Source organism: Suricata suricatta, chromosome 1 (assembly GCF_006229205.1).
Source record: "Suricata suricatta isolate VVHF042 chromosome 1, meerkat_22Aug2017_6uvM2_HiC, whole genome shotgun sequence".
NCBI classification, from domain to species: domain Eukaryota; kingdom Metazoa; phylum Chordata; class Mammalia; order Carnivora; family Herpestidae; genus Suricata; species Suricata suricatta.
The window spans coordinates 98,602,755-98,625,710 of NC_043700.1; the positions used below are offsets into that span (position 1 = coordinate 98,602,755).

The 22,956-nt window shown below is 38.3% G+C and overlaps 1 protein-coding gene across 1 annotated transcript in view; it reads left to right on the forward strand.

The window, feature by feature from the left end:
• The window catches only part of PDE5A (phosphodiesterase 5A), a 145,019-nt gene that overhangs the window by 77,897 nt on the left and 44,166 nt on the right, over positions 1-22,956 (forward strand). Inside the window, exons 10-11 of the mRNA XM_029941509.1 lie at positions 5,193-5,368; positions 8,887-8,946. Of these exons, the coding sequence (XP_029797369.1) occupies positions 5,193-5,368; positions 8,887-8,946 (236 nt within the window). The remainder of the gene's footprint in view (positions 1-5,192; positions 5,369-8,886; positions 8,947-22,956) is intronic.

The following is a 22,956-nucleotide window of genomic DNA, read 5'->3' on the forward strand; positions in this document are numbered from 1 at the left end:
ATCTATGAAATAGGAAGGGATACTGAAAAAAAAGAGATAATGGGGAAACACAATAATAATAAGCAAACCTGCAACACATACAATGAGAATAGTAAGAGAAAAACACAAGCGACAGTGAGAAAAAAACCAACTACTGCCCAAAGGAAATTCTAGCCAAAGCAGTCAGAAGGGAGGAGAGGAACAATGGGAGATACAGAAAAAGAAAAGGCAAAATAAAAGAACTTCCAGATGATATGATTGTGAAGTAGAAAACCCAAGAGAATCAGTTCAGAGTACTTCTCTACAGAGAGTTCTAAAAGTTCCTTGTTTTCAAACTTTAAAAAAAAATTTTTTTTAACATTTATTTATTTTTGAGAGAAAGAGACAGAATGTGAGAGGGAGACACAGAATCCGAAGCAGGCTACAGGCTCTGAGCTGTCAGCCAAGAGCCTGACGTGGAGCTTGAACTCATGAGCTGTGAGATCATGACCTGAGCTGAAGTCAGATTGCTTAACCAACTAAGCCACCCATGCACCCCAAATTATTAAAGAGAAATAACTTTAGTATATCCCAAGACAAATCTTCAAAAATAATAATTGAAAAAAATCACATACATAATAGTAGCAAAGAATATATTTAGCCAGAAATATGTACCATCTTTGTGAGGAAAACTGTAATAATCTTCTGAGTAACTTGAAAATCTTTAGTTAGTGAACTGACATAACATTTCCTGATGATAAGAATCTATTTAGTAAAATATCAACTTTCCCCAGATTAGATTTATATCAATTTTAATACATATCCTCATACGGTTTTTTTTTCCCCAAAGGGAAGGGGAATTCCTGACCAACATTTATAAAACTCATCTGAAAGAATATAATCTAAAAAGAATCAAAGAATAAAAAAAAAGATTTGCTCTTTCAGAAATCAAAATAATGTTATAAGGGGAGCCTGGTGGCTCAGTCAGTTGAGTGTCCGACTTCGGCTCAGGTCATGATCTTACGGTTCCTGGGTTCGAGCCCCGCATCAGGCTCTGTGCTGACAGCTCAGAGCCTGGAGCCTGCTTCAGATTCTGTGTCTCCCTCTCTCACTGTCCCTCCCCTACTCACACTCTGTCTCATTCTTTCTCAAAAATAAATAAATATTTTTTAAAATGCTGTAAAGGAACATAATTAAAAGAATCTTATATGTGCCAGAAAAGATGGCAAGCAGTGGAATACAACAGCAAGTCAAAATGCAGGCCCAAATCTGGTACATATGTATTAGTGTTATTGTATGTAATAGAGTACAGTTCATGTTTCTAAGATGCCATTGGTTGAAAAACGTTATTTTCTGTAGTTCCAAGAAAGAAAAAATATGATTTCAATTAAACTATGACAAGCAAAGGATTAGAGTGCAAACTGATCTAAAAAATACTAAAACGTGGGGCACCTGGGTGGTTCAGTCGGTTAAGCGTCTGATTCTTGATTTCAGCTCAGGTCACAAACTCAAGGTTCCTGAGATTGAGTCCCAAGTCAGGCTGAGTCTGCTTGGGATTCTCTCTCTCTGGCCCTCCTCTGCTTGTACATTGTACATGCTCTCTCTCTCTCTTTCCATGTTTTAAAAATATTCTTAAAATGTGAAAAAGGTATGTAGTAGTTGAAATAAGGATGACTTTAGTGTTTAAGGTGGCGGTTCAAATCATTAGAGAAGGGATAACTATTCAGCTACTGTAAAAATCTAGCAGCGATTTGGGGACAAAATTAAGTTGAATTAAAAAATTAATTGTGATACCGTGAATCTATAAAAATACTACAGGGAAATATAAGTTTATATATAATCTTAAAACAGGGAAGTTTCTTTTAAAAGCAAGACACTGTACAGCAGAAAATCTCCTCTGATTAAGATAATTGACAAATGACAAGTACGAAAAAATATATATTTGCAAGATTGGTAATAAAGACAGGTCATACATAGTAAGCACGACAGGATGCTAATTTTGGAGTCCATGCTGTGTGGTGGAGAGGACCTGACAGTAAAGACATCCTTAGAGCTGACATCCTGCTCGTCCAAAAAGCCAGGAGGAAAACTGTGGTTGGTGACATCTGATCCCTAGAGTTACAGGAAAGGAAATATGATCGTGTGATTTTAGAAGACATCTAGTCCCTTCAGAATAATTGCTAGAGATGCCTCTGGTGGCCAGTGCAGCTCCCATAAAATATATCAGTAAATATATTAATAATAAATAATAAATTAATAATATATTCATTTTTGTGGAATGGTTTTCTTTTCTTTTTGGCTCTGCATGAAGTATTTTATTTTTATATTTTTATTTTATAGGTTATTCTGATTTTATAGGGATTACTGGTCGATGGGGCATCTCAAATGATCAGTTTTAAATTTTATTCTTGTACTCTTTATCCAGTTTTCTAGTCATTAGTGAACTTTTGAAAACCCTAATTGCAAATGTGTACAACCTTTATATTTTCTCTTCAAAAAGGACCCTGTTGGTTATAAACCTTCTTCTTCATATTTTTTTAACTTGGGTATTTTTGTTTGATAGAATTAAATTTTCTGAAGAGTATAAAGAAATCAGCAAGATGATCAAGGATGCTATATGAGATGTCCATTGTGCTTTCAAAGGGGAATAGATTATATGCCTAAATGGATGATTTGTCTTCAGCCCTTTCCTTGTCCTGAGCTTAGCCCTGTCTACACATTGTTATCTATAGCGGTGGATTTTAAAGCTCTGAGCTGTGGTTGGTACAGCCTGCTTAATATATTTGTACATTTAACATTCATTTTTGTACCTTTGAATTCCAGAAGAATTAATTAATACTTCTTAATGCACATTCAGTGACTTCTGACTAAGGCATAGATTTGAACTGATATCCGGGCGAGTTACTTAGCTAGGTCATAAGCTCGGCTGCCTGAAAGCCACATCTCAGCCCCTTCCTGTTGTCGTTTCCTTTCCGTACACACAGTAATTCTTATGAAGTGGTAAAAAGAAAAATCTTGTTTATGGAAAATGGCCAGTCAAGCAGGAGACAACTTTAGTAGAAACTGAAAGGCAATTACATTGTGATGTGAGGACAAGGCATGAGACGTATGACTCTCAAGAAAATGTGATTTGGGAGATAGCCAGAGCCTAGATAAACAGTTCTACATTTATAATTTGGGGATTCACAAAGGTTAGAGGACAGAACCCTTGCGTCGTACCATATATGGGACATGTTCTTTTAAGATAATGCCGTTTCTCTTGCAGTGTCCAAATTCATTATGTTTCGCTTAAAGTATTTCTTGATAGTGGAATAAGTGTTAGAAAAGTATTCCTTGCAATACTGATGTGGACAGATAAGGATGTCTTTACTGTCTAAAGAAGAAAAACTCCCACAAACAAGGACGAGCAAATTGAGAGTACAGTGAATTTGCAGCGCTAAGAATAAATTGCACATCAATGGAGATAAAGGAACTTACTGTGCAACCATGGATCGTTGTGGACTCTGAAATCCTGTGCTCTGGGAAAAGTAACTGATAACAGACAGTAGTCTCCATGGGAAAGTAGTTTGGGTCAGAGCCGCAGTCCTGCATTCTTTCATTGACTCAGAAAACATTTTTCGAGTTCCTGCTATATGCCTGGCATTTTGCTAACTGTGGAAGTGGATCTGAGAAAATAAAATCTCTAAGGCCAGGACATGTGCGGCCTAGAAAGACGGACAGAAATGAAATCGGCTGCGATACACCGAGCGATAGGATTAAGGTCAGAGAAGAGAGAAGTGCCTGCTTCACCTGGGGGTGGGAGGCCTCCGGGAGCTACTGTGAAGGAGACGGACTTGCCTGCTGGCTGCTAGGAAGGAGAGCAGTGGAGGCAGGCGGAAAAGCACGGGCAAAGTTGTGAGCAAGCAAGACACAGTCAGGGAACTGCCAGCAGCGATCTGAAGGAGGTCAAAGGGCACCGAGCAGTGGAATGTGGTAAAAAGTGCCCTTTGGGACTAGGCTGAGCTGGGCTTTGGATTTTAGATGTAAGCATAGCAGCTAAGTGGCCTTGAGCAAATGACTTAACTTTGCTGAGACTCAGTTTTTTCACCTGTAAAATGGGGATGGTCATACCTTCTTCACAGTATAAATTGTAAGGCCTAGAGATCATGTGTGTAATGAAGCATTTATAATACCTACCCCATGATGGGCACACACTGGAACTCTGTTATTAAATATTTAGAGACAGAGGAAATAAGGACTTAACAACACTTTGTTTTACCCAGAGGTAGGAGGTCACCGAACTCAAAGAGAGGCCACCAGGCTCAGAATCCTATAGAACGAGTTCAGTAAAGACTTAACGATGTTGATGTAATTTTCCATTTATACTGACTACACGTTTGACTTTCTTTTATTTTTTTTTTTATTTTTAAACGTTTATTTATTTTTGAGAGTCAGAGAGATAGAGCATGAGTGGGGGGAGGGCAGAGAGAGAGGAAGACACAGAATCCGTAGCAGGCTCCAGGCACAGAGCCCAGTGCAGGCCTTGAACCCACAAACCGTGAGATCATGACCTGAACTGAAGTCCAACTCTCAACTGACTAAACCACCCAGGCGCCCCTACATGTTTGACTTTCTAAGAGAAGGCAGGATTTGGGAGGTTATGAATATTCTTCAAAGATGAGTTCTGCCTTTATCTCTAAATGGTTATTTTCCTTTGCATATATTTGCAGTATCAAAAGGTGTCTGCAAATATGATTCTCCTGGATATAGTGGTGCTTATTTGAAATTTGAGACTATCTATATGAATTACCTCTTTTCTACATTCTGTTTTGTATGTGACTTTAGTTTTTAACTTCTGGCTTCTCACTAAGGAAAGGCAATCTGTGTGACCCAAAATTCTGTTGTGCATTAAAATTGTTCTCTTGGCAAATGTACAAAAATCCAATTAGTTTCCAAAGGACAAATTGTCTTTGGGGACTCAAGTGATCTAAACTTCGTGACCGAGTCTGGAAGAAAATAGTACTCTAGGATTTTTTTGAACACAGGCTACGTACTGTGTGAAGCAAGTTCTCATGTAAATTAATTCCGTTTACTTTTCTAGCTGTTATATTTGTGAGGATCTGTTTACTTCTTTGGAGATTCCAAGCATTCCTAAAAGCATAAGATAATCTTTTTTGGGGGGGAGGAGTGTTAAAGTCATTAAAAAAGTATAATAATTAACAATCATATTTACTCAATTTCTTGGATTGTTATAGGGGTCTGCCAACTTGTAAATAAGATGGAGGAGAATACTGGCCAGGTTAAGCCTTTCAACCGAAATGATGAACAGTTTCTGGAGGCTTTTGTCATCTTCTGTGGCTTGGGGATCCGGAACACGCAGATGTACGAAGCGGTGGAGAGAGCCATGGCCAAGCAGATGGTCACCCTGGAGGTGGGCTGGCGCCTGCGTTCTCTCGGGCTCGGCGGCCACGCTCGGCTTCTGCCTTTCCCGCCAAAACTCGTGGGGTCTGTGTGTGACATCACCATCTCCTCACGAGAATCAGACTGACTCCTTAGTTCTTCATGTAAGCAGCTGAGGAAACGGAGACCCAGAATAGTTTAGAAAGTTGTCAAAGGTCCTGTGACCAAAGCAAAACTCAGGCTGTTCGTCCCTTCACTGACCTGAAGGATGCGTTCACACAGATGTCTGCTGCCAGCGCAGCCTGTCTGTCCCGGCCCCAGGGCCTGAGCCTCCCCGTCTCCGGGTGAGCAGTTGTGCTCACACATTTTAGAGACAAAAATAGAAGCCCTAAGCACTCAGAGAATCAGAAACAAGGGAAAGGGAAACTCTTTCAGATTACAGATGTGTGAATCCCAATTCTGAAAATCCTGGTAAGTCTTGGGTAGAGGCTGGGAATCTACATTAGTCCAGAGCTTCCCACAGGTGATTCTGAATGTGCAGGCAGCCGGTGACCCACCGGCCTGCAACACTGACCTCCTGAGGGCTCTGTCCCGAGGAGGACTGCCCTGCCCAAGTGGGGCCAGCCCTTTCCAGATGTATTTTGCTAACTGCCTGAAAATGTTCACTTTGCATAACCCAGAAATGTCTTACATCATAGACCCAGTTTAGGGAAATAGACTTCAAACGGACAAACATCTCTACTTATTCATACACTGGTGGGAAATATGTTTGAATGTTTGCTTACTCCTATGTAGTTGAGATCAGTGGGAATCCGTGTTTAGAAATTTTAACTTTTCCTCCAACCCTCTAATAAATGCACAACCTAAATAGCTAGAAAGATATATAAGTAAAAATTGACTAATAACCAAGATGGTATACTTTCCTTTCTAAGATGAATATATAACACGAATAGTTTTGCCGTGGTATTATACAAGAGACCTTGGATTATAAGCCAGTGGAAATCTTTTTCAAATACACACACGTATGTATGTATGCATATAAATATATACACACAGATATATGTGTGTGTATATGCACACATATACCTCAAGTTACATCTGTAGACATACATATATGAACATATAGCTCCACACATATATACATACGTATGTGTACATGTGTGTATATACATATATTTTTAATCAAATTTTTTATAGTTACCTTGGTTTTGCACTGAATTGAATCTAAGCCAGCTATCAATTAGAAACTATCTCTTCTTGAAAAATGCTTTATGATGGAACATTGCAAACGTATACAGAAGTAGAGAGAAGAGCTTAGTGAGTGCCCGTGTACTCGTTAGCCATCGTTAATAATTATTGACCCCAGCCAGTGTCATTCCATTTATACACTTGCTCACTGCTCTGCACTCTTCTTCCACTTTAATCCATTGATTACTATGAAGCAAATCCCAGACGTTGTATAATTTTGTTCAAAATCTTTTGAGTATTTTCCTGATTGGGATTTATTTCCATTTTTACACGATAGTTTTACTTTATGTTTAGTTAAATATATGAGTAATTAGGCTTTTATTTAGTCTAAATATTTATTTTACTTCAATTCACTATGGGAAGACCTATCCATGCTCACAAGTTTAACCTTGAAAAAGATTCTCCTTTCCTTACAAGGCGTTGGATAAAAGCTAGGGACGCAAATCCCTCAGGTTTTCTAAGGACAGTGAATTATTTAGACCTGGAAGCCAGGGTCAGTATAATGACAACAAAACAACAACAACAACAGCAGCTAACCTTTGTCAGATGCTGACTCTGTGTTGATGCTCACGCGTACAGACATACCGCATTTATTGTGCTTTGTTTTATCACCTGTCATAGATACTGCACTTTTTACAAATTGATGGTTTGTGGCAACCCTATGTTGAGCAAGCCTGTTAGCATCATTTTGCCAACAGCATTTGCTCACTTTGTGTCTCTGTGTCACATTTTGGTAATTCTTACAATATTTTAAGCTTTTTAATTATTATTATTTTTGTTATGCAGACCTGTGATCAGTCATTAGGACCTGTTGAAAACTCAGGTGATGGGTTCCATTTTTGTAGCAACAAAGTGTTTTTGAAATAAGGTGTCATATATATTTTTTTTAGAAACAATGCTATTACACACTTAACAGACTACAGCATAGTGTCAACATGACTTTTATGTACACTGGGAAACCAAAAAATTCATTTGACTCCCTTTATTACAATATTGGCTTTATTGCAGTAGTCTGGAAATAAACCCATAATATCTCTGAGGTATGTCTGTATTAACAAAATTAATCATTACAACCCTATGAGTAAGGCATTATTATTATCTCCAGTGTGACAAAATATACCTTTTAAAACTTAGAATGGTATGTTATTCCTGTATCCAGTTAGGTCTGAAAATGGCTTACCTTTTTATCACAAGTCCTGCTAACATCTTTGGGGTTTTTAGTAAATCTATGTTGTCTATGTCAAAGATGAACTTTAAAAAATATTTTTTTAAATATGGCAGATGTTTTAAATATGACCACTACCCTTATCCAAAAAACTATCTAAAATATTATCCTAGGGGCGCCTGGGTGGCTCAGTCAGTTAAGTAACCTACTTCAGCTCAGGTCATGATCTCACGATTTGTGGGTTCCAGCCCTGCATCAGGCTCTGTGCTGACAGCTCAGAGCCTGGAGCCTGTTTCTGATTCTGTGCTGTGTCTCCCTCTCTCTCTGACCCTCCCCTGCTCACACTTTGTGTGTCTCTCTCTTTCTCAAAAAAAAAAAATTAAAATATTATCCTATTACTTTGAAGTTATTACTTTTGAATATGGGAATTAATAATTCTTATGTTAAGTGATAAGAAAATAGTAACTCTACTAGGGTAAGAGAAAGTGTATTAGGTTAGGCGTTGAAAGCAGGGTCCCAGGCCCCTTGGTCCCCTCACTGAGTGCCTCACGCCCTCAGATTTCACTGGATGGATTTATGAGGCAGTGCTGCCTGACTTGATCTGTGTGGCAATATGTTCTAGCCATGCCATTTTTCTTTATAAAATTCTAGAGTAGTTGCAGTCTTCCTCTGAGAGCCACTTCTAGACTACTTGCTTTCCAAATACCAATGTTAAAATGTCACTTAATGCGAAAGATTTTTTCATAATTCTGTACACAAGTAAAAATAACTGAAGTCAGCATTATTTTTTAAAAAGCAGTGCCAAAAGAAAAAAGCACAAAATCAATTTCCTGCCAACTCTGATCCAGGAGCATGGCTTATAAATAATCTGTTCCTTATATCAACAGCGTCAAAATAAAAGTGACAAGACTGTCTCTGAACACACAGAGTATAACTTTTTGTCTTCTGAAATAAGCAATTGAGTCAGAGTCTGGGATTGTTCTCTCTGTTGAGAAAACGGCAACCAAGGTTTGACATTCTGAGGTGTCTAGTGATCTCTCCAGGAAGTTTTAGCAGAATCCCGAGCTTGAGACTGTAGTCTGCATTCAGCAGTTCTCTCTTGGATAACCTGTCTTCCTTTGTTTCTCACCCTGTAGGTTCTGTCATATCATGCTTCAGCAGCAGAGGAGGAAACGAGAGAGCTCCAATCCTTAGCGGTAATTCTTTCTTTGTAAAAGTGACTGACTGCAGACATTTAGTTAATGCATAAACATGCTTCTCTTAGGATAACTACTTCCAATGCAATGATCCCATTTTTTTAATTTTATTATTATTATTAAATTTTCATTTATTTTGAGAGAGAAACAGAGAGTGAGCAGGAAAATAGCAGAGAGAGGGAGAAAGAGAATCCAAACCAGGCTCTGCCACCATCAACGTGGAGCCTAATGCAGGGCTCAAACCCTTGAACTGTGAGATCATGACCTGAGCTGAAACCAAGAGTCGGGCATTTAACTGACTGAGCCACCCACACATCCCAGCAATGGTCTCATTTAATTAATTGTAAATATTTAGATGGACATTTATAAAAATATTTAATCAGTTCTACTTTCTTGTGGGGCTAAAGAGTCACTGATGATACAAAACAAAAGATAACATAGTGCATTATATGATTCTGATTTCTTTTTTCAATAATGTACATCTTTCATAGGCCAAAACTAAAGTTACTTTTCATTTCCTGGGGGAAATGTGAACACGTGACAGACTGCGAAGTGGTTGTTTGGTTAGGGTAATGACAACAAAGATTTTAGAGTTTGTAATCAATAATCTGCTCTGCATTATTGAGAATTGAGAGTGCTTTTAATGTCTGACCACATGGCTTAAGGAATGGTATTTGAAATGGGGTTCAAATCAGGTCAGTTCCTGAAGTGTCATTACATTGTTATTTAGTATGCTATGAGGAAAAAAGCACACAGATATGTAAGTAGAATGTTAAATGTTCTCGGTCTTGGTTGAGATTAATGAAAATTTGAGGCACTTACACATTTACAGCAAAGGCTGGCCTTCGGAGTTGAAATTTACTTGAGACAACACGGGTACGGTCTATGTGAGATGTGACGAGAGTCTGTAGAGAATGAGAAGGGTGTGAACGTGTCACTGAGATTCTTTTTCATTGTCATCGTCATCACAGCTGGCCAAATGCCAACCCTCTGTGGCCTTGCCTACATTTTCTATGTAAACTGCACAGCTGTGTTAGGAGGCCACGCTGAAGCTAGAGAAGTCAGGTGACTTGCTCAAGGTCACACTGGCAGAAAGTGGAGAGATCAGGATACACACTCACACAGTCTGGTTCCAGAGCCCATGCATCCTGGGCCGTCTGTTATGAGCTGTTAGGGACAGAGAAGAGTAAAGATGATTGAAATGTTTTGACCTCCATAATTAAAATGATGGTGGTGCCATGAATGAACAAAAGTGGAAATATTAAGAAGGCAAACTTGGCTTGACTTAGAGCATGGTAAGTGTGAGGCGCTGCTGGAACAGCCAAATGGGCATCTTCAGTAATCAGGACAGGCAGGACTGGAGTGGGCAGGGGCTGAGCCAGAGGTGGCGATTTGCAGGTCCCGCCTTGCAATTTGGGGCATTCCTGTGGGGTAGAGTGGTTGGGAGAGGGGCCTAGAAGACCGAAGGCCGAGCTTCTGGGAATCTGGGTTCCTGTGGAAGGAGTGGGAAAAGAATCCGGCTGAGGTAGAGATGTGGTCGTTTAACAGGGAGGAGGATTTAGGATGCGGCAGTGGTGCCAAAGGCCAAAGTTTGAAAAAAGCAGGAGGTCCCATCGGTTATAGAAGGTTGAGAAATAGGACTGAGGAAGGCTGCTGTACTCTGCAATCATGTGATTGTTCAGACAGCAGCTTTCAGAGTAAAACTGCAAGAGTTAAGACTAAATGGTGACAAAATGAAGGAAACAAATACAGACTGGTTTTAAAAGATACGTTTTGTGTAAAAGAAGGGGTGGAGAAGTAGTTATGCAAAGTGCTGGCTGAAGTTTTTGTTTCGGTTTGCTTTGTGCTGTGTGGCAAGGCTTGCTCACAAGCAAGAGAACCAGTTTGCTCCTGGACAGAGGGTGAAGGTAGGGCGATGAGGGGGTGCAAGACAGGGAAGAGACCTGGTCCTTGGAGCAGCCTAGGCATTGAGCGAGACAAGAGGGAAGCGATGATAGTAATAATAATGAGAATACTACATTTATTGAGCACTTACCTTATACCCGGCATGTTTGAAGTTCCTTGTGTGTCCACAGCAACCCCAGCAGGTTGGTACGGTTAGCATGTGGAAGTTGAGCAATTTGAGATTGACAGGCTTTAGGTTGTCCTACTCAGGATCTCACGGGTCGTAAGTGATGGTGCAGGTGCTAACTCCAAGCAGCCCAGGTCCAGAGCCCACACTCCCCTGCATGGCTCTGGAGAGATAATGAGCTGGAAGAGAAGGAAGGATGAGGACTTACAGATGTTCTTAATTAAATCAGTGACTAGACAGCAGAATCATTTGCCAAGATCAGTTTAAACAACTTGGGATGTTCACCTGCAAGGTTAAGCTTCTTTTGGGTTGGCCTCATTCGGGATGGGCTTTCTTTATTTTGTTCATGATGGTATTTGAAAAAAATGAACAGTTTTTCAATTATTTACACTAGGTTTATAGGTTTTAAATATCTTTCACATCAGGCTTAATTGGCCTTTGGTCTAATCCTCCCAGAATGATGAAGTTTTGAACTAAATGCATTACTGTGAGTTGGAAATTATCACTTGGAAAGATACATCTTGACGTGCTTGAGGGCACTGTGGGAGTATTAAATCAGTTCTAAAATGAGGGCAAGGTTACCCTCTGCCACGTGTTGTTTTAGATAAATAAAAAGTAGCAAATAGAGCAATTTCTAAAGATAATGCTTAAAAAATCACTAGGATATTAAACTTTGCCTTTCACCTTGAAAATACCAATCTTTCAGAAAAAAATCTGCAAATTATTTTCTCAGTGATTTTTATAATTTTAGCAAGAGAAAAACACTTTGGAATAACTGAAAATTGCTATATTGCAGTATTGTTCAAAACCATCTGTTGTTTCACTTGGAAAATAGATTTCTGGCAGCTGCATTGAGAAATTTAGGGTCACACCACTTGTAGGTCAACTAATTTATTTAAATTGGTTGAAATTCAACAACTGAATTCAATACTGCTTTTCCATCAACCTCATAAAAATTCCTCTACAGCCCCTACTGCACAGGTGTCTGCATCGTCCAGCCGCGACCAGCGTTGCTGTCTTTGTCGTGTATCTGATTCTTTATCTCAATTTAAGACCTAAAATAAATTGAAAAGCTGCCTCATGTTTTCTTCACTTTTACTTTTACAAATTAGTTCTGGAGAGAATTAAATAATGTATTCAGGCATACTAAATAATTATGCCTGTTTTTTTTTAAAGTTCTCTAATTATAACAAAAGTATAACAAAATTGATAGGAAACTCAAAATCCTTATTTTCCCTCCTTGTTTTAAAGTAAAACTAAAGTAGTTTTTAATCTAATTTCTCTTGCCTTAAAATCAGGTATAGCAGAAATAGGGCCTTAAAGTAAGCATTTTGCCATATGCCTTTAATGATCCTTAGTCACAAGTTGTTGAGATAAAAATAAATGGACCCCAGGTACCTTGCAGTGGTTATTAGAAAATTATTAGTGAAGACATCAGAATGAAATCAGTGTTTATGACCAGTTAACTGAATATTTGGTCGATTGGTTACACTTTCTGCTTTCCTCTTTTGTTAGAAGAGCAGTAAATAAATATGTATTCGAGTTTAGTTTTTTGAAATATGCTTCTCAGTTGTCGTGGAGTCAGTGCTTATTCAGTTCAGTCTTCACAGCTTCTGCTTTATGGCAGGGTCTGTAATCATATGGAATGTATCTAAAAGCAAACTCAGACCCTTTTGTGATCCTCAAAGGTTTTCTGCATCAAAATAGTGGGAGAGGGAGAAGCTAACCTCTGAGGCAGGATTTCCTAGAGCAGAATTTACTTCATCTTGACCTTATTCTTTCAGAGCCAGAAACTTGACATGAACTTTTTCGATCAGGTGTGTGTTCCTGCTGCGGTGACAGCAGCAAAGGGGAGAAACATGTGCCTGACTCAAATCCCCGATGCCCAAGGCAATAGTGGGGTATAGATCTAATTTCTTGTATCAAGATGATCATCACATTCCTCCACTTTGGGGGAAAATCTATATATGGATAATCAAGTTATCAATAGAAAATTTTGAGCCAATAATAACAAAGAAGATATTATGATTTTGATAACCAGTGTCACTGAACTGAAGTAACCTCTGGTATCCGTGAGGCACCCTCTTCCTCAAACAGTGCTACAATTACCCTGAAACCATCTGGGTCCCTTGGGCTTCCTTTACACCATCAGTTGGATACATCCAGTGTTATAGAGGTCTATAACATTAACTGGGCTGTATCTTTTCCACATTGGCAAGACTTAGTAGATTCTGTTTGAGTCTTCCTGCTTTCCTTTGGCAAGCTAATCTTATCTTTGCTGCTTTGATTTTACTAGTAGATTACTTCCAATAGTAATCTTAGCTCCAGAGGATATTGGCACCATTTCTGAGCTTCTTATATACTAACTAGCTGTTAGCCAGATCTCTGTTTATCATTCCTAACTTAGTTGTAAATTTGCCCTGAGAGTTTTACTTATATGTATATATTATCAGAATCTTGGCATTACCATGTGTCATCTTTACATGGTTTTGAAAACTGGTATGCTCATTCATTTTTATATTCTGTGCCTCTTTGCCATTAAGATTAAAAAGATCACATTTAGGGGCACCTGGGTGGCTCAGTCAGTTGAGTGTCCAACTTTGGCTCAGGTATGATCTTAGAGTTCGTGAGTTCGAACCCTGCATCGGATTCTCTCCTCTCTGCAGAGCCTGCTTTGGATCCTCTGCCTCCCAGTCCCTCTGTCCCTCCCAAGCTCATGCTCTCTCTCTCTCTCTCTCTCTCTCTCTCTCAAAAGTAAATAAAAATATTTAAAACTAACTAACTAAATAAATAAAATGTCACATTTATATAATGTCAGGAAGACGGAAAAATCATAAAACATGTTGATATAGTTATTGAGGAAAATATGCTGCTCCAGCCCTGCTGTGCGTTATTCACTTATTCTCTGTAAGACTTGGTTCCACATACTAAGTTGAATATTTACTGCCCTTTGTATAAGTAAGATTTCTTTCTCATAAGTATTTGGATTTACTTCCCTCTTAGAGAAAGATAAATTCTAACAGGCTTGTAAGTGGTGTGGCTTTTTTCTTTAAAAACATGTTTTCCGTGCATGTGAAAGGTAGACAAGAGAGACATTAGCCTTGTGTGAAGTATAATGTGAAGGCTGTCAAACTGTCTTTATTCAAAGGCCCGGAACCAAATTGCTCTGCATAAATTGGTGCCCCAGTGGGTGGGGTAGTGATCAGGGGCTGATCGGGAGAGCTTAAGACACCTAACTAAGGTCCTTCCTCGTAGCTACCAGTGAACTCACCAATATCTTACATTCATTTTATGCCTGAAAATAGTTTTCTTCAATAATGGATCGTTGAGGGAAACCTCTTTTCCTCCTAACATTTATAATGAATAAACATCAGGAGTAATGTTAACAAAATGCCTCTATAAAACACCGAAGCTAATTGGAAGAATTTGACATTTTATGGATGGCCAAGTTCAGTATCTGCTCTTCTTTTCAAATTTATTTTAAGAAATAACTTTCTGAATAAGGAGCCTTGTCATAACAGTTGGCAATTAGGAGTTGTTTTTGTAATTTTTATTATAGCTCTTGCGATTTGGTACTTCAGACCTAAGGCAGGTGGAATGCCTTTGATAGCAGTGTGACCTTTTTTGTATAAAGATTATACAGTTGAGCAAATTGTGCAGCCAAGTGGCCACATGTCTTTATTTTCCTCTGAGGTGACCAGAGACTTTGCCACAGGCTAAATATAAACCTTTTTCATGAGGCATCCACCCAAAATAAGAAACTCAATAATTTTTAAATGATCCTTACCCAAGTATATTATTTTCCACAGATACATGATTTTCGGGTTTCAAGGAGACTATGCACTTTACAAATAGATTATTCCCTATAAAGTTTTATTTCTCTTTTAAGTAAACTAAGAGGCACCCGCCCTCTACACTTGTGTAAAGGCCTTCATAATAAGAAATAGTTGAATTTTTAGAAAAAAGGTTGTTTGTCTTCTATTAAGCACTGATAAAACTCAGGATAGATTCTCTTTGACTTTAGAAAAAGAGGTGACTATATTAAGGTTCTCCAGAGAAACAGAATCAGTAGGAGAGAGATTTATTCCGAAGAATTGGCCCAACCAGCTTTGGGGGCTGAGAAATCTAGCAGTCTGTTGTCTGCAAGGATGGAGGCCCAGGAAAACCAGTGGGATCATTCAGTTTGAGTCTAAAGGCCTGAGGACAGAGGAGCTGCTGGTTGAAATCCAAGTCCAAAGGCCTGAGAAGATGAGATGAGATGTCCCAGGTTCTTCCTTCCTCCACCTCTGGTTCTATTTAGGCCCTGGAGGGACGCATGTTGTCCGCCCACACTGAAGAGGGAAGTCTGCTGAGCCCACTGATTCAGTGCTAATCTCATCTGGAGATACTTTCACAGACATATGCCAAAATAGTGTTTAATTTGAGCACCTTCTGTCTAGTCAAGTGAGATGCAAAATTAACCATCACCAGTGACGAAAAAAAGCAGTTCAGTGTGTACCTTCATTATCTATCATTGTGTTGTTAAGGATCGTGTACAAACTACTAACATACTTGTGTCATTGCACTTTAAAAACTCTGTATTTCAGTTATGTATGTGCCTGTCCTCTCCATCAGGCTGTTAGTTCTTAAGTTATCATCATCATCATCATCATCATCATAGCTACCATCTAGTGACTGAACCTGCTAAAAAAGAACCTGGTTTACATATCTTGTTAAGTGATTGAGTGCATGAATCAGTTGGTAGATTCTGGAAAAATCTAGAGTTTTAGAGAGCCTATAAACTAGCATGAATCTAGCATGAAATAATGCAACCCAAGCTCCTTCAGTATTCAACAAGACTTTGCACTTTTTTTTTAATCTTTAATTTTGAAAGAGATAAGAGACAGAGCGTGAGCAGGGGAGGGGCAGCGAGAGAGGGAGACACAGAATCCAAAGCAGGCTCCAGGCTCCGAGCTGTCAGCACAGAGCCCGAAGCAGGGCTCAAACCCAAGAACCGCGAGACCATGAGCTGAGCCAGAGTCAGTCGCTTTACTGACTGCGCGACCCAGGGGCCCCAGCTTTCTTTTTTCTTAAAATGATTATGAAGCTAGAAATAACTTAATAGTTGACGCAGCATAGGTCTAGAGAGAAACCAGGTTCAACTTCCAGCTCCATGATCTCAGGCAAATCTGTGACTTCTCTGTGTCTCAGTTTCTTTATCTACAAAAAGAGAACAATAGAAGAATTTACCCTGCAGCATTGTAGTGACTGGAGTTCCTGGTACCTATGTTCCCAGGAAGTATTAGTTATCGTTAGTAGTGGTAACAGTGGGAGGAAAATCAGTTCTCAATCTAGTAGTAGCAGCATCAAGATCTTGACGTACCTTATCACGTTCCAAGTCTTTTTGCCTGAGCCATTCTAATGCTGTGCACTTCAATGAAGTATACACTCATTTTTGTCTAAGTGTCACAGGTAGGTGGAATACCTGGAAGAAAAAATCTCCATGTGTTGTAAGAACAAGTGTAAACCTTTGTTTATAAAGTATAACTGGTTCTCTACTCCAGGGCATTAATCTAGAATTGACCATTTTAAGTAGCTTCTTGCCAGAGTTGCTAAAAAGTAGATTTTGGTCATGACTTTCCCATCATGAGTTTCCAGTGTTCTTGGAAGTGAATGAATCAGACCTTAAAGAGACTTAAGACAAGCTGAAGCTGAATTTTTAAAAATTATAGTAATGAAATACTTATTGCTCAGATGAAAAGAATCCGACTGTATTTAAAATTTTTAAAGCAAATAGAATTGATAACTGAACTATAAGGTAAGAAAACATATTCTATAATATATCAGTTGTTTCTGACAGCATGGTTCATTATTAAGATTAACATTTGTATTATAATTCTTTGCCAAATTAAATTAAATTAAATATTATGGAGAACTGGTTAGGTGCTTGATCACAAAATGATTTTCATTTACACATTTATATTTACCTACTACTCTATGTGGGCTCTACATTACAATAAATAAGTCTCTACCCTCTTAGTACTTGAATAGTGAAGGACTATATGTATAACATATTTATATAATATTATATGATTATAATCAGAAAAAAACACTAACTAAAGTGTAGGACATTGTGAAATTATATAATATAGAGACATTCTAGAATGTCTAGAATAGTCTAAAGTATGTGTAGTTATTCACATAAGAGATGTAGCAAGCCTGTGATTTCATACTACACTGTGAATCAGCAACCTGCAGGGTCAGATTGAATCTCAGTTTTGGCTACATTAATGCTTCAAGAAATAGAATGTTTGGATTTTCAGTCAAGATCCAGAGCTCACTGCCTCCCATGGACACCCCAAAACTACAGCTACATATAAAACAACTATCAAGGCGCCTGGGTGACTCGGTTGGTTAATTAAGCATCCGACTTTGGCTCAGGTCATGATCTCACAGTTTGTGAGTTCAAGCACCACATCGGACTCTGCTGTCAGCTCAGAGCCTGGAGCTTGCTTTGGAATCTGAGACTCCCTCTCTTTCTCTCTGCCCTTATCCAACCCACAGTCTGTCTCTCTTTGTCTCTCAAAAAATAAATAAATGTTTTAAAAAATTTTTGTTGTTTAAAAACAACTACCTCTGAGAACAACTTGAAGACTAGCAGAACTGATTTTCCACAACTAAGGATATAAAGAAAAAGTCGCATTAAGACAACCAGGAGAATCAGAGAGGCAGAGACTGTCTACTCAACTCAGGACCCACACCTCCTCAGCATGGCAACCCACAAATGGGAGGGTGTCACGACTGCAAAGGCCCTCTCTGAGGAGCACTCACACTGGGTTTTCAGGTCCAGGAAACCTGCACTGGGCAGATGAGCTCCCATAACTCTGGCTTTGAAAACCAGTGAGGCTTAAGTCCAGGGGAGCGGGGGACGGCGGGAAATCAAGACTCCATTCTTAACAGGCGTGTGCACAATCTCACTTGCTCTGAGTCCCAGAGCAGAGGCAACCGTTTGAAAAGTACCTGTGTTACATGTTAATGAGATTCGTTGACTAATTTAATTGACTAAATTTAGGGCACAGAACTACTTTGGGGATCTGTTGGAACTTTCTGCAGAGACAGAAGTACTGGGGGATGCTATTTTTTACTCCCCTTCTACCTAGCTACCTAGCAGGTGCCATTTCTGACACTCCATCTACAGTGCTAGCACTGCTTGCCCTGCCCTGGCATTGCCCTGCGAATTGCCTCACCCCCCAGGTGGCTGTCTGCCCCACCACACCTGATGGATGGCCTTGGTGATGGTGGCACTGCTCCCAAGTAACCTCACCCCACCACGTACAGTGACTGGCCCTCCACCCTGCCACACCCAGAGGGTGGGGTTGGCTGAGATGAGTACCCAGGAGAGTTTCCACTACAGGGCCCCACAGGACACCTTCTACATAAAGTCACTCCTTTGAGACAAGGACACATAACCGATCTGCTTAATACATAGAAGCGAACACACAGAGCTGGGAGGCAAAATGAAGAGACAGAAGAATGTGTTCCAAATGAAAGAACAAGACAAAACTTCAGAGAAGACATAAACAATCTACCAGATAAAGAGTTCAAAGAAATGGTCATAATGATGCTTATTGATCGTGGGAGAAGAGTGATTGAGTACAATGAGAACTTCTCACAAAACGAAAATACAAAAGAAGCCTATCAGCTGAAGAATACAATAACTGAAATGAAAAACTAGAGAGAATCAACAGCAGATGCAGAAGTACAGATTCTCTAAGATTAAGATGGGGGTAGGTGGAACTCACCCGATGAGAACAAAAATAAAAAGAGATTTTTAAAAGTGAAGAGAATTTAAGGGGCAACATTAAGCATAATAATACTCATATTATAGGGGTTCCAGAAGGAGAAGATAGAGAGAGAAAGGGACAGAAAACCTGTTTGAAGAAATAATGCCCTAAAACTTTTTTAACCTGGTAAAGGGAAAAAAAATCCAACTCCAGAAATCACAGAAAGCCTCAAAATGATGAACCCAAAAATACCCACACACAGACACATAATCAAGATGTCAGAAGTTAAAGATAATCTTAAAAGCAGCAAGAGAAAAACAAGTTACATACAAGGGAGCCCCTATAAAATTACCAGCTGATATTTCAGCAGAAACTTTATTTCAGCAAAAAAGGAGAGGTATGATATATTCAAACTACTGAAAGGAAAACAACAACAATAACAAGAATATTCTACCTGGCAGCGGTATCATTCAACATTGAAGGAGAGATAAGGAGTTTCTCCAATAAGCCAAATCTAAAGGAGTTTGACACCACTAAACTGGCCTTATAAGAAATGTTAAAGATACTTCATTAAATGGAAAAGGAAAGGCCATAATTAGCAATAAGAAAATTATTAAAGAAAAAATCTCACTGGTGTAGGTAAAGATATAGTAAAAGTACACATATAACTATTATGGAGGTTAAAAAAGACAAAATTAATAAAATTTTCTATATCTACAATAATTATTCAAAGGATACACAAAATATATGTAAAATATGATGTCAAAAATATGTTGGGGAGAGTAAAAATCTCATGCTTTAGAATGTGCTCAAACTTTGACCATCAACTTATATAGACTAGTGTATACCAAGATGTTATATATGAACCTTATGGCAACCACAAATGAAATGCCTATAATAGATACACAAAATATTGAGTATAAGGAATAAAAACATAACCCTAAAGAAAGCACCAAATCATAAGGGAAGAAAGCAAGAGAAAAAGGAACAGAGAACTACAAAAACAACCAAAAAACAATCAACAAAATGGCAGTAAGTACATATCTACATACCTATCAATAATTAAATGTAAATAGACTAAATGCTCCAATCAAAAAATATAGGGTGGCTGAATGGATTTAAAAAAAATACTTATACATTATCTTCAAGAGAGTCACTTGAGATCTAAAAAGGCACATAGGGGTGCCTGGATGGCTCAGTCAGTTGAGCATCCAACTCTTCATTTCAGCTCAGTTCATCATCCCAGGGTCGTGAGATCGAGCCCCATATTAGGCTCTATGCTAAGCATAGAGCCTGCTTAAGATTCTCTCTGTCCCTCCCTCTGTCTCTCTCTCTCTCTCTCTCTAAAAAAATAGACACACACAGACTGAAAATGAAGGGATGGAAAAAGATATTTCATGCAGATAAAAGCTGTAAAAGGAAAATAGACTTTAAAACAAAGATTGTAACAAGAGAAAAAGTATGACATAATGATTAAGGAATCACTTCAACAAGAGGATATGACATTTGTAAATATCTATGCATCCAACATAAAGGCAGCTTACTACATAAAACAAATATTATCAGTCATAAAAGGAGAAATGGGCAGCAATACAACAATAATGAGAGATTTTAACACCCATGACATCAATGGATAGGTCATACAGACAGAAAGTAAGGTAACATTGGTTCTTAAATGACAACATTAGACAAAATGGACTTAAATATATACAGAGCATTCCATACAAAAACAGCAGAATGCACATTCTTTTCTGTTGCACATGGAACATTTTCCAGGATAGATTCCATGTCAGAATAAAACTATGTCTCAATAAATGTAACAAGCAAATATATCAAGCATCTTTTCCAGCCACAACAGTATGGAACTCGTCATTAACTGCAAGAAGAAAAGTGGAAAAGACACAAACACGTGGAGGCTAAACAATATGCTACTAAACAACCAATGGATCAATGAACAAATCATAGAGGAAATAAAAAAAATTCCTAAAGACAAGTGAAAGTGGAAACACAACATTTCAAAATCTATGGGACATAACAAAAGCAATCTATGAGCAAAGTTTAAAGCATTCAGGCCTACCTCAGGAGGCAAGAAAAAGTTCAAAAAACAATCTAACTTTATGCCTAAAGGAACTAGGAAAAGAACAAACAAAGCCCAAACTTGGTAGAAAGAAGGAAATAATAAAGATCAGAGTGGAACCAAATGAAAAAGACTAAAATTCCAGTAGAAAACATAAATGAAACTAAGGACTCATTCGTTGAAAAGATAAACAAAATAGATAAACCTGTAGCTATACTCATCATGAAAAAAAGACAAAGGCTCAAATAAAATTAGAAATGAAAGAGAAATTACAACAGGTGGCACAGAAATACAAAGGATCTTAAGAGACTACTATGAACACTTATATGTCAAGCAATATGACAACCTAGAAAAATGTGTAAGTTGTTAGAAATATAGCAATCTTCTAAGAATCAATGACAAAGAAATAGGAGATCTGAACAGACCAATTCCCAGTGATGAAATATAGTCAGAAATTTAAAAAACTTACAACAAATGAAAGTCAAGACCAGATGTCTTCACAAATGACTTCTACCAAATACTTAAAAGTTAATAGCTATTCTTCTCAAATTATTACCAAAAAATAAAAAAAAAATGAGGACAAGGGACTCTTTCTAAACTCATTCTTTCTGACCAGCATTATCATGATACCCAAACCAGGCAAAGATACCACATAAAAAAAAAAGAATTACAGGCCAATATTCCTTATGAACAAATGCAAAAATGCTCAACAAATACTAGCAACCCAAATTCAACAATACATTAAAAGGATCATATACCATGACCAAGTGTGATTATTCCAGGGATGCAAGGATGGTTCAATATCTGCAAGTCAACCAGTGTGATACACCACATTAACAAAGTAAATGGTAAAAATGCTATGATCATTTCAATAGATGAAAAAAAATATGACAAAATGTAACACCCAATTATAATAAAAACACTCAACAAAGCGAGTATAGCAGGAACATACCTCAACATAATAAAGGCTATATATAACAAACCCAGAGCAAAGATCACACTTAATATGGAAAAGCTGAAAAATTGTTCTCTAAAATCAGGAATAAACATAGTATTCTAAGTCCAAGTCACAGCAATCAAAATTGGAAAGGAAGAAGTAAAACTCACTATTTGCTGATGACATGATACTCCATATAGAAAAGTCTAAAAACTCCATCAAAAAACTGTTAGAACTAATGAATGAATTCAGTAAGTCATAGGATACAAAATTAACATATAGAAATCTGTGACATTTCTATACATTAATAACTACTAGAAAGAGAAATTAACAAAACAATCCCATTTACAATTACATCAAAAAGAATAAATACCTAGGAATAAATTTAACCAAGGAGGTAAAAGACTTGTTTTCTGAAAACTGTAACACACTGATGAAAGAAAGTGAGGACACAAATAAATGGAAGGATCTACCTGTGCTTATAGATTAGAAGAATTAACATTGTTAGAATGTCTATACTACCCAAAGCAATTTATAGATTCAGTGCATTCCTTAGCAAAAGACCAATGGCATTTTTTAATAAATTCTAATTTTCTGAAGCACAAATCTTTTTTTTTAATTTTTTTAATGTTTTTTTATTTATTTTTGAGATACAGAGAGAGCGCAAGCAGGGGAGGGTCAGAGAGCAAGGGAAATACAGAATCCGAAGCAGGCTCCAGGCTCTGAGCTAGCTCTTAGCACAGAGCCTGACGTGGGGCTCAAACCCACCATGAGATCATGACCTGAGCCGAAGCCAGACGCTTAACCAACTGAGCCACCCAGCCGCCCCACCGATGGCATTTTTAAAAGTTTATTTATTTTGAGAGAGAGAGCAGGGGAAGGGAAGAGAGAGAGAATCCCAAACAGGCTCTGCACTGTCCCACAGAGCCTAATGTGGGGCTCAAACTCACAAACTGTGAGATCATGACACGAGCCGAAAACAAGAGTCGGACGCTTAACTGACTGAGCCACCCAGGCACCTCCAATGGCATTTTTCATAGAATTTGAACAACTAATTCTAAAATTTGCACAGGACCACAAAAGCCTCAAATAACCAAAGCAACCTTGAGAAGGAAGGGCAAAGCTGGAGGAATCATGTTTGCTGTTTTCAAACTATACTACA